The sequence below is a fragment of the Notolabrus celidotus genome, chromosome 17 (genome assembly GCF_009762535.1).
Source record: "Notolabrus celidotus isolate fNotCel1 chromosome 17, fNotCel1.pri, whole genome shotgun sequence".
Classification (NCBI taxonomy): Eukaryota; Metazoa; Chordata; class Actinopteri; order Labriformes; family Labridae; genus Notolabrus; species Notolabrus celidotus.
Window position 1 is genome coordinate 23,070,409 of NC_048288.1, and position 13,278 is coordinate 23,083,686.

Sequence of the window (13,278 nt, forward strand, 5' to 3'; positions counted from 1 at the left end):
GATCGTACCTAATCTCTGGGAGAACTGGTAAAACTTCTTCAGCTTCCCCACCAAGGGGACCACAGCCGCCCACGCCTGCTCCTGTAACGCTTCGTCATTTGGGTTCTGGATCGCCTGGAAACGGAAACATAAAAAAGTATAAATTTTACAGCAGATCAAGTGAATGTTTGGGGGTTTAATCACAGTTACAGAGAACACTAAGTCAGCCATAACTGTGTGAAGTGACCCACATCAACCCCAATGATTTTCCTCATTAAAGTCTGTGAGTCTGAAGGAAGTGCTGCTTCAAGACAGCTGCAAAACACCTCTTTCATAGCTCGTAAAGACACGGTTAGATCTGAAAAAACTGCCTCAAGTGATGTCACTTGAGTCAGCATCTGTTTATAAATGACAATATTTGGGGGTGTGGCTTCAAGACCAAAAGTATTATGGGACTTCAACTTCTCTTGAGGCAAGCAACTTCAGCAACAGTACTACTAAAATTCACCCCAATCTGTTTGCAGTCAATTTGCATTGTGGGTAATGGAGGCACAGGTTTTTGATAGAGTCAGCATCTGTTTAAAAATGACAAAATTTGGGGGTGCGGCTTCAAGACCAAAATAATTATAGGACTTCAACTTTTCTTGAGGCAAGCGACTTAAGCAAATTCAGCAAATTCAGCAACTTCAGCAACAGTACTACCAAAATTCACCCCCATCTATCTGCAGTTAATTTGCATTGTGGGTAATGTAGGCCTAGGTTTTTGATAGAGATGAAAAATGACAATAACTGTGGTGCTGCAGTATTGGTTTTTCTGTATTTTCGAATCGTTTATAAACTTTCTTTCAAGAGTCAGACATTGCTGCAGGAGAACTCTAACAAGAAGAACATCCTCGACTTTTAGATAAAAGGGATGGAAACAGATTTCCAGTCTGTGCCCCTGAGTGAACTATAAAAGTTTAATAATCTGCTGGTTCCTAAGGCTACAGAAGGCATCCGACTGCACCCTGTTGTTCATTAAACGGCTGATGTTCGCTTTTGGTGTGTGTGAAACCATGATTGGGCCGCTAACACAAGGTAAGTTTCTCTAGTTTTAGGCTTCATTTGCAGGCCAGGGCTTACAAAAAAGTGAGATGTCAGAATTTATTGCAGCATGTCATTTTGTTTTGACCCTTTTTTAAACCAGGGGTCTGAGTTGATGTTCCTATATGAGGATTAAAAACACTAACAGGAGAATGAATTAATATAAAATATCATAGGAACATCAGATCATGCTGCTCCTAATCGCCTCATGTGGTCATAAACTCTAAATAACCTGGGTTAAATTTGCCTCATGCACTAACGTAGCTTCCCCTCATGGTGTTTCTGCACACTCAGTCTGTCCTGTCCTGTCCTACTGCTGCTCTGTGTTTGGATCAGGTGTACCTCTCTGATCTCCTGCCCCGCTCCCTTGTACGCCTGCAGCTCGTCCAGGATCCCCTTCGCGTCCTTCAGCACCACGTCCACCTGCTCCCACACTTCCCGCTCTGCATCTGTGGGCTGGGCATCTGCAGGGGGACAACAACAACAAAAACAACAAGGTCAAGGGGGGGCGGCAAATCAGATTGGTAATCTAATCCGTATGGAAACCGGCTTAACCTACGATGACAGAACTCTAGGAATGCAATAAAACCCTTCCATGTGAGCTCAAATTCAGTAAGAAACTTTCAATCATGTAAATGAAATATTCAGTGAAATAATCTTATCTTTACGGCCCTTTCAGTTTAGATTTGACACCACCCACTTTCCTGGCTGAGAGGAGGAAAATGGAGCATGATAAGAGGAGACAAATGAGACGGGTGATGCCCCCCCTTTGCAGATCTGTAACAACTCTTGGCTTAAAAATGCTTCCGTTTTAGAGCGGGTTTCATTATTTTGGTTTGAGAGAAGCAACAGTGAACCTTTCCCAACACCTGAAGCGAGAACACCTTGCCAAGTGTGATGACTGTAAACTCAAGCACCTTTAAAAAAAAATCTAAAGCACAGCTCACAGTCAGCTTCATTAATTACATTTGATGCAAGCTGATTATTATTCTAATTTTGAAAAACCATGTATTTTTGAGCCTCCCAGAGGTCTGTAATCAGGGTGAAGCAGCATTTCCCAATGCTGTATTTAGAGAGAACTTAATAAGCTGTGTTGCATAAAAGGGTTTTTTGTTGGATATATAATTGTGATCTTTTTTTCATAGAACAAAAATCACCTAGAAACAGTGTGTGCTGTATGCGGCTTTGTTTCCTCTGAAGGTATGACTGAGTCTCTGGGTTTGCCAAGTGTGAGAACACCACAGTGCAGGATCAAGCTGAGTTGAGGGGCCTTAGGCTACACAGCAGCTGAACTTCAGTGCTTTATATCTGAAGAGGAGGGGAGGGGGGACTCTGCTGCAACTCTGCCCTGATTGATATTCTGCGCACATTCCAGCGTGCATGAGGCAGGTTGATGGAGAGAGCAGAAGCTCTTTTTTGGTAAGATTTGGTTCTTTTGCCGCTGGGAAGAGCGTAGTGTAAGAGATAAGTAGGATAGGTGAGGAGACTGAAGAGTTCCAGAGTTGATAATGTTATGGTAAGATATTCATGTGATCGATATCAGGAGAGGGGAGCAAGAAAGTAAAAAAAGAACTCACTTTCAAAATCGAGGAAAAAATTGGGCTCCTGTTCCAGATCTGTGCAAGTCAAAACTTTCAGTAGGTTCCCCATGTTACGATACCTGCGGAGAGAAAAGGAAACAAGAAATCGATAAATGAGGAGAACACAGCAGCAAAAAAGAGCAGGTGGTGAGACTCTACTGTATCCATGACATCGACACCCTGCCCCTGCTCTGCTTCGCTGCCCCACTGCCCCAGATGTTGCCCACTGCTCGGAGACACCAGCGCTCCCCTTGGACCTCGGTGTGTGTGTTTCCTGCACCCGGGCGCTCAACCAGCCAGATGTCAAACCAAGAAGTCTCCAAAAATAACATTCAGTTGTGTTTTTTTTTGTCTTTTGAGTTTCTTCCCAGAAATCACAAGCGGTTACAGACAGTCGTTTGCAAAGTTATCTACAACAGAAGCCTCCACAGAGAATCTAATATAATCTATGTCCTCGTCTACACATGAAGAAAGAAGATGTTTCAATTATAGACCTTTTACAAAGATTGTTTCAAGGAATTACAGCTTCTATTTGAGGCTTTTAAATTCATTTTATCATGTCTGCAGAAAGTGTAATGCAGCGTCTTGTTTATAGGAGCTGACACATAACATCAATATTTAACATGCCCTAAGCACAGCCGGCACATGTAGTACAATAACAGAATGTAACATCTACTGCTGCAGCACAGTGTGTACAGACTAAACACTGTATCATTCTCTTTTTAGTAACATAATGAACATAGTGTGTCATGTCAGACAATATTTAACTCTGGGGGAATTAAAATAAAACAACAAAAAATCACTGATCATAAAGTTGAAATGTGAAATGATTACTCAGCAGTTTTTCTGATTATTGATTTACAATGATGATTTAATTTAAAAGCAGAAAGCAGAACCTTTCTGGGTTCTGTTTCCCAAATATGAGAGTGTATTGCTTTTCTTGTTACAGAAACATGAGGTCTTACACTGATGGTCTGCTGAAGAGAGAAATATTTAAGATCTTAAATTTTTCTTTCTGTAACATTTTGTATAAAAATCTTGAGGGAGTGAAGCAGAGGGAGCTCCAGCTAATACGGACGTGCTGGACTCCAGCAGCAACAGCCTCTACTATCGTCTCATCACTATCATCTCTCTCTCTTATTCTCCTCTATCCCTCTTTCAAGACCCAACTCGGTCGAGGCAGATGTCTGTCTAACATGAGTCTGGTTCTGCCTGAGGTTTCTGCCTGTTAAAAGGAAGTTTTCCCTCGCCACTGTAACTAGCTAAATACTGCGATGTGCAATGCTCATGTTGGATTAAGGTGGGGTCAGACTGAGTCTTACCCTGTCTTGGTGTTGACATAGAGTGGTCTAGACCTCCTATGTTTGTAAAAGCGTCTTGAGATAACGTTTGTTGTGATTTTGTGCTATACAAATAAAGGTTGATTGATTGTTTGATGATTGATTAATAATGACATTGTTTTTTTTATTAATAGATCTACTTAAAGCTCCTGTAAAGAGTTTTTAACTGGTTATGAAAGAGACTGAAATTAAGATTGATGCCTCTTTGTGACATTAGAAAACATCATTACCAAAAAGCAATTTTGACACAGTAATTTTAGGTTCCTGTGACTGTTTCGAGGGGGAAGGTGTCAGACGAGATGACTCACTGCCTTTTACACCGTGTTCCAAATTATTATGGAAGTTTGTGAATATTTAAAAAACTATGTCAACAGTCATTTTCAAATTAGTCAAGAGGTCAGATGGTGAATATATTTCTTCAACTGTGTGGTCAAAATGATGCTTTTCAAAGTACATTGGCTGTATTTTTAAATAAATGCAGAATCTGCAGAAATGAGCGTGCCGAATTATTATGCAAGTTGGTGATAAGAGCATATAACTTGTGAAAATTAAAAACTATTTTAAACGTTCTATTGATTGAAAATAATATTTACTACAACTGTATTCAAATTATAAAAAAAACACTTTTTTTTCAGATTTGTACACCAAATAAAACTGTTAAAGTCTTTAAAACAAATCTTAAGTGTTTCTCAAATGTCCAATATAACCTCCTTTTCTTTCAGTGAGGGTCAGAGGTCACTGTTAAACTGATTTAGTGATGTTTCTGATGACTTCTCTGCTGACACTGTGTGCTGTACCTTATATGGCTTTCCAAAGATGCTCTTTTGAGCTGTACTTCTTGCCATGACTGTAAATGATCTTCTTTATTATTGACCACAAGTTCTGAGTCGGGTTGAGATCGGGTAAGCAGGCAGGCCAGTTCACCTGCATTTATTTAAAAATACAGTTGAAAAGCATCATTTTAACCACACAGTTGAAGAAATATATTCACTATCTGACTTCCTAATAAATTTGAAAACAACTGTTAACATAGTTTTTAAAATATTCACAAAAATGCAACTTGCATAATAATTTGGATCATGGTGTAATTTATTTTCTACAGCAAATGTGGTAAGTGGTTCGTTAGACTTTTAAAAGCCAGGAGGATATGATTTTTTGTCAGAACACATAACTTACAGGGCAAGTACAGTAAAGAGAAAATGAGTATCAATATGTCCACAGGGGGCGCCAAATTCAACACAAACAGACATTTCTAGAGCTATTATAAAAGTAACAAATGAGAGAAAACATCACTGATTTTTAAGACCAAGGGGAATTTTTCAAATGTTATAAGTAGGGCTGTCAGCTTTAATAAATCAATAGTGATTTAAATCAAAATTAACTTTTTTTTTCATAACATGCTTTTTGCTCATTGTAATTAAGCCACTGCAGCGTCTTCCTGTTCCGGTTGTAATGGAACAAGGCGACACCACTGCACTTTTGAATGACATATTTCACTTTAAAAAACACTCCCAGGCAGCTCAGGTTGACAAGTCAAAAATAATGTGCACTTTGTATCCAAAAGAATTAAAGTATCACTGAGTTACTACTACCAATCACGAGCTAAGTTTACAGATGCAGCGAATCAGACTGATGTTAGTGGGCAACCCCATCAGACGAGCCAACAAAGCACTAATTTGGAATCCACACAGACCTGTGGATCAAACTAAAACAAAGAAGTTCAAAGTTGTGACCAGTCATTAGTTTTACTCTCATAAAGAGAAATACTTTCACGCATACAGGACATGTATGAAAGAGAAAGCAACAGAAACTGGAACTCCTTAAAAGTGCAAATGCTGTTGCATTAACAAGGGACCACTGGATGTCAGTGAGTAATCAAGATGTTCTTAGAGTAACTACACACTGGTTAATTAATACGGACCCGTAAATGTTTTTACATGTAATAATAATGTAATTCCAAACATGTGATTAAAAATGTGACAAATAACCATTAGCAACTGAAATTCTGTGATTAATCACAAGTAAACATTTTCAAAAAATCATTTGACAACCCTATTAAAAGGTTATAACTCCTGTTTTTTAATAACTTATAACCAGGAGTGCAGAAATATTGTAAAGCGCATTATTTCTAACGACCAGCAGGGGGCGCGTGCATTTATTCCAAAAGGATATTAAATAGTTTTGACATCAGGGAAATATTAACTAAAATGACTTCTTATGATTTGTTACCTCAGTAAACAAAACAAGTAGTCTTTTATCGACAAGCACAACGATTTTTTTTTTTTATTTTGGCCCATTTTTCATAAATGACATGATAAAGCCGGGGATAATGGGGTGTGGTTCCCTCATGATTGACATGTTGCTACCTAGGGAACTTGAATAATGTAGTATTCAGTACTTTCTTAAACTGAGTGAGACTCCTTTATATCAAAGTAAAAATGAAATGCAAAAGCACCTTTAAACCAAGACTTTGCAAGCGTTAGTTAGCATTTCTAACCTCTATTTAGCTCCACCCTCTCATCCGAATATGGTCACCTCAACACACACACATTTACTCCACACCCATCATCAACGTTCACCTCGGGTGTGATTTGTGCAATGAGCAGCGACAGCTCTGCACAGCTCTATGCTCCTCTCACTCCTAGATGGGGACGATTTTTTTTTTCCAGCTGCAAAGGTCACCAGACATATGACAAGATGTAGATCTGTGACAGTTTGTAGGGAGAGGCTCTGGTGTGTGTGGAGACTAATGTAAGCCTTGGTGACACAGGGAAAAGAACAGGTTGTTCTGTGGGTGGACGCAGAGCAATGACAAAGTTGCACTTGGGCAGGCAGATGTCATGAGAGATGAGTGACAGATGAAAGGCTACAGTGACAGAGTGGTGACAGGAGAAATCATGGCAGTGCAGGTAACACTGGGAGACAGGGAGACGCTGCGAACAGGCAAAGTACACACTCAGCAGTCAGCAGCAGAGGGCTGGATGGAGCGGTTTTAAAATGCAAGAGATGCAACACAGTGGGGTGCGGTCAGCGGGGTGAGGCTGAGAGACATGCATTCTTGCATCTTGAAAGTGCAGCAGTGGGTCATGTCCTCACTTTAAAAGAGAAAGCAGAAGTGATGAATAGGCATATTTTACATGGCTGTTACCAGGTACTCTACAGACACAGACTATTTATAGACTACCTGAGAGTTAGAGAGGCAATGTCTTTGACATGTTAATGCTTCCTCAGGTTTGCTCACCTCGCACCGCACTGAAGAATAAAACTCTGACAGAAGAAACATTTACACAATAAAGATGGAACACCCTGTTTTCAACTCTTTAAACAAGAATATCTGCTGCTTCTCCTGTACTTCTAAAACAGTTAACTGATTACTTATGGTTTGAGATTGTTGAGATGAAACAAAAAATGAAAAGATTTCACATTTGACATTTTAATTCATGAATATCTGCTCTAAACAAGCCACGACCTTCAGAGTTGAAATGTAAAGCCAATGCAGGATGGCATAAACTGCAGTTCCCCAAGTGTCCACTTGAGGCAGACTCCTAAAGCCAAGGAAACCCAATAACACCAATTTTAAAGTGACAATTTTAAAGCTCAATTCAACATGCTTACAACCATGTAAAAAAAAAAGGGTTCTAGTCCATACCTTACCTATTTTTCCTCAAAATCTGTACAGGGTGTAACATTATCCATAACTCACTGGCTTTTAATACCAAAGCTAAGAGTAATAAAAAATAGGGGTGTGGCTGGTTAGACTTTCATGCTTCCATGTGAAAATAGTTACGTACAATTACTAGCATATAAAACCGTCACTCCCCTCATACTCCAACATGTCCTTTACGTTTGAATGCACGTTCAACAAAGTGTCCTCTACAGAGGACAACATACAATCACAAGTTACACCAGAGAATGAAAGGAATGAGAGGCAGCACTATGGACGGCCATGGTCTCAATAAATCACAATATGTGGCAGATAGAGAGGGATAGAGAAAAACTGATGACAGGCAAAGTGTTCTTCTTTGTTGTGTTTTGCTAGTCTGGCTTGAACTTTTGGCTTCGCTGCTCAATACTGCCCCCATGGTTACAGATGGTACTGCAGTGTTTGTCTGGACGCTTACAGATAAGGATCAACGTGCTGAAATAAAGAAGAAAAGAAGGTACCAGCGGCAGGCTTTCTCTGCATGCAAATCAGACATTAGGCATAAATTAAGCTTCATGCAACTTACTCCTATTTATCCATCACCAGTTTGCAACCAGACAGAAATAAATATAATAATTTACAAAATAATAATAATAATAAGTGTGCTAAAACTGAGCAGATAATGATAGTTTGTGTCTCCTGCACACCAAAAAAATCAACTGCAACATATTCTAAAAAGACTGAGTGACCATGAAGTTAGAAAAATAACTTCTCCATCAGAGAAAGTGACGTGTAAGAAAAAAACGAAAAGGTATGTTCCTTGAAAACATCAGTGGACTGTTACTGCCTTTGTGAAATGTTTTGATATATCAGATGATGGAGAGGAGGAATGATAAACTGCAATGGAAAATTTGTAACACTTAGAGTATGAGCTCAACTTTGAAGAGACAATGAACCGCTCTTTATTTTTCCTGCTTTTTGGATTTTAATCTGTACAAAATAAGGCTTTGTGTCTGAGAAGTAGTTTGTTTTCACGTGTATTTTTGTCAGAGAAGGTGCATTAGTTTAGTTGGACCATATATTTGTTGTTTTAAAATGACAACAAACCCTAACCCTAACCCCAACCTTAACCCTAACCCATGTAAGACTCAATATATATTTACTTGATGATTGGTGAAACCCCTTTACAGGCTGTCCTTCACTGGATCCAGTGACCACCTGCAAAGACCCACCTGCCCTGTCCGGCCTCGTCTCCCTCCCCTCCTCTAATGTGACCTGAATGTCTGACTGTGCCAGTGCCGGCACCTCGCTGGCTGTCAGAAAGCACCACCTGATCCAGCCTCAGAAGGGATGGGAGCTGTCACCGCCCTCACCCTGCTGGATGATGCAGGCACTGCCCGTCACCGGCTGGCCTCCTCCGGTCCTCTGCTGCCACCTCTCAGCCGCTCACAGACTGAGAGCGGCTGGCAGAGCTGCAGGGGCACGCGGGGCGCTGCAAAACGCGGGCGCTGGCAGCCTCGTAGGCCCCACTGCCACTCCCCTTGGGCTGCTTGAAATGAGGTCATTTTAAGGACGGGGATTTGTGTGGCTGCATTTCAAAGTCCAGCTGAGCATCTTCAAGTGTTCCAGAAAAGAGCTGATTAAAGTTGTATAATTTACAGCTCCTAAAATCAATTTAATCCAAAGAATCACTCTTAGATTACATAAAAATCAATTAATAAATCAGCTTTAACTTTGCAGCTTCTGTGTACTTAAAGCTTCCTTTAAAGATGAAACAATGTGTGTAACTGAGAGTAACTGGCTGCTTCATGATAGCAGAGTCAGAGTGAGAGGATGCAGCGCTGGCTGAGAGCACACAGATACTGTATCAGACAGAGATTGAGGAGCTGAACGCCCCCCTCCCTCAGTGGCTGTAGCAGCACCCAGTGGTTCTGGCATGTCCCAAGCAGCACAGAGAGCCCGACGACAGCCTTGTTGTTGTTTTGAACCCCCCCACTGAGCCATCGCGTGCTCGCAGCCAGGGAGGGAGGGCTGCTTCTAAGGCCAGGGGCAGAATCTGACAAGCAGGAGCCCGCGCAGCTCTCCCATTGGCTGAGCCGATCTACCCAACAGCTCCCTGTATCCATGGAGGCAAAAAAAATTTGGTGCCATTGAAAACATTGCAGCAGCCAATCGGAGGCGAGCTCAATGTGAGGAGCGAGTACAGTAGTAGTAGGACTTGAAAGCACATGAATATATTAATACAGATGAGGTAATGCGCCAAAAACAGCGGATTAGCCGAGGAGTGAAGTCAACTGTAGATGAGGAGAAGTATTTAATTCCACTACCGAGCACTTAGTGATTTAATGTGATTACAGTTTTGTGTAGATCAGCAAATTCCCATTATTATTATGATCATTTTTTTACATTAAAAAAGGAGGCTAAATAGTTCATATACTAATGAAATAAACCTTACATTGCATTTTAATTACAGCTGAATTTGCTCATGTATTAAGTCACTTTGCTATAAATAGAAATGCATGAAGAAAATGCCAAAACACTGGATTTAAACCACTTAAATTCAACATCTAAATTATTTGCAGATTGCAGATGGTGCAGAGAGCTTGAAGCTTATTTTGGTAACGACACCAAAACAGTGCCACGCCCATGCAGCAGCCTGACCTCTCCATGGCACTGCCTTTTACCATCTCCCTGCTTTCATCCTCTCCTTTTAATAAAAAAAAAGCGCCCAGAGAAGCAGGGCACAGCTGAAACCGAGCACTGCGGCATCATCCCACAAAAAACAGCTCGGGGGCCCTGATGGCTGGCTAATGTACGGGAGGGATAGTGCTGACATTCCACTACTCTGGCTGCAGCGTGAGGAGCCACGTGCCCCTGCTGCTTTACTATGGAAGAAAAACAACGCCCTCCCTTCTCCTCCCCTCCCGTAAATGGGGGGGCGCAACGTCACGTGGGCTCTGCCGTGGAGAGGCTGAGAGCTCGCCTGGGGTGTGGAGGATGGGGGTTGGGGAGGGGTGGCGGTGTATGTGTGTGTTTATGTCTGAGAATACGGCAGAGTCTGGAGAGTGAAAAATGCATATTACTTTTGATATTCTGTGATTTTTAAATAAAAACCACAGTGATGTAAAGGAGGATGCGTGCTGCTGATATTGCGTGTGTGGAAGGGGAGGGATTGTGGAGCGTCACACTGCAGCAGAGGCGGGCAGTGCTCGGCAGCTTTAAACTTGACCTAGATTTCCCGGGTGACACGCCACATCGCATTAGCCCACTCGGCCAGACCTGGACCCGGCGGAGCTCGCTGACACTGGCCCGATTCGACAGGCAGAAAATGGGGGAGCACTTCCCAAATGGGGCTGGCATGTGCCCCTCCCCTCCTCCTCCACCCCGTCCTCCCCCCACTGGACTTCTCCTCACCCCTGAAACACGTCCTGCCAACCCTGCCCAGCTGACTAAATATGGCTTACAGGGCACATGGCGGTGAGGTAGAAAAAAAAATAGAGGGGTGGGGGTGCTGTTGTTTGTTTATAGGGGGTGAACTCGATTACCTCGTGGCCACGCCTCTGTATTGTTGCGCCCGTGTAAACATCAGATAATGCCCCCCTCACCCAGATTCTAGCAAATCAAAACAAACCTTGCAGGAAGACGGAGTTACTACAACTGAGGGTGATCCTCAGGGTGACATCCAGCATCAGCTGTCACATCTCACTCCTGCAACCTCACATACAGATAAAAATATTCCCTCCCTATTAACAACTCCTGCATCCAATCACCCGATGAACCCAGTCGACATGAATGGAGATGAACATGAAACCGGCAGTTTGTCCGGGGGAGCAGATCAGAGGAGGATGAAAGCGGGAGAGCCTCATCCTCGGCTAAGCCCCCTCTTTGGACGGCACCTGATGAAAGTTGGAAACCATGGCAACAGGCGCGTACACAAGAGTCAGCTAAAACACTGGCTTCAGTTGAAATGGAACTGTGTGAAGAGGCTCTCGGCGCTGCTCTTCAGTCACACCAGTATGACACTTTAGAGCATCAAAAACACACAGAGGGATGCTGACAGCCTGGAATCATGGTGCATCACATCAATCTGTATCAGCAGACGTCTACAGGAGCCTGTGAGATCATTTCTAGGAAAGAGGCTGCGAGATATTCAGAAAAAGCTGCAGATATATATATTTTTTTATCAGATTTGTCTTAAGAGTCCTTAAAGCTGTAAAAAAAAACAGTTCACTGTGTTTCTACAAACTCTTTGATTCTCTGCTCCACCCGCTGAACATCTGCCTCAGCATGAAGGAGGCCCACCCCACCCTGCCCTTGAGAGTCCTCTGACTTCTTCCTTGGATGTGTTAGGAAATCATTAAGGGGGGCATATTGACTCACTGTCATCAGTCTAAGCAAGCAGCTCCTTCCTGAGGGGGCAGCTGTCTCCTAAACCCCATGAGAAGTAAAGATCTTCCATTCTTCTGCCAGAAAAACAGCCCCAAACCATCCCTTCCTCAGCTGACCTTCTGACTGTGACTCACCGGCGTCACTCGCTGCACCCTCAAATCTCACTCTGTCTGCACTCTGGAACATTTAGGAACACAAAATCTTACAAAAGAGTGTGTTGATGCAAAGAAAAAGCTTGATTTCAGTCAAAATCACACTGAAGCTTCACTTTTATTCATTTTCCCTGCACAGTATAACCCTAGCAGGATTTTGGGTGGGGCACAGAGGAGGTTTTGGAAGGATGATGAGCATCAGATTGAAGAGCACCAGTTGGGGATTTTATTCAGCGAGAAAGGAGTGCCATCTGGAGGATGTTTTGCACACAAGGAGTGAACAGTGGAGGGAAGACCACTCCCAAAGCTTTCCCTATTTAGAGTTGCTTACATTTACAAATGCAAATATCAAACGAGAGCTTTTACACCTACAATCCTCCAAGCACATGATCACTTGGGGAAGAATTTTGCAGATAAATTGCAGAAAAGACGAGAGACTTCCAACTCCGGTCTCCTCAGACGAGCTGCACAGCTGATGCATGATGTTTGAGCGCCACCCTGTGTTCACAAGCAGCCACTTCACACTACAAGCTCATTTGTGCAAAAACATAATTACAATGACATTTCTGCAGACTTCACATAAACGCCACTTTTCATACCAATCTGTCAGACAGCGAAGCTCTCTAACGTCTGCAGAGGAATGACAGCAGCCGGACGGCGCCTCCCCGAGGGAACCTGGGCAGGAAGTAACACAGTGTCAGCCCCTCCAGCAGCATCAATAATAGATGAAGGAGGAGAAGCTGGGAGCTTTTAGCTGACATAACAAGCCACTCTACATATTACACCCACTCAGACGTATCATCTCTGATGACCTGCTCCGTGGGTGGGGTCGGAGCGTCTTCCATCTGCTGAGTCAAGAACGGAGCAACTGACACTCAAGAGTACATTAAACACTTGTGAGTTTTTTTAAATGCTTTCTTTAAAGTAAAGTGATGAACCGAGGAATACTTTTTGAGAATGTCATAGCTGAACACTTTTTCCCAACCAAAAACATCAGAAACATGAAGAGGGAACTCAAAATTCTGCAGCTCTAAATCCTTAGATCTATTTTCTGTGCATCATCTCAACAAGCAAGCACTTCCTGGTTTCACCAGCTGAGGGCAGTGTTGGTC

At 42.4% G+C, this 13,278-nt stretch overlaps 1 protein-coding gene across 1 annotated transcript in view; it reads right to left on the minus strand.

The window, feature by feature from the left end:
• Positions 1-13,278, minus strand: part of fam49bb (family with sequence similarity 49 member Bb) — a 48,020-nt gene that overhangs the window by 13,876 nt on the left and 20,866 nt on the right. The window contains exons 3-5 of the mRNA XM_034707051.1: positions 2,640-2,722; positions 1,405-1,526; positions 9-114 (exon numbers count right to left, since the gene is read on the minus strand). Coding sequence (XP_034562942.1) covers positions 9-114; positions 1,405-1,526; positions 2,640-2,712 — 301 coding nt within the window. The 5' untranslated portion in view covers positions 2,713-2,722. The remainder of the gene's footprint in view (positions 1-8; positions 115-1,404; positions 1,527-2,639; positions 2,723-13,278) is intronic.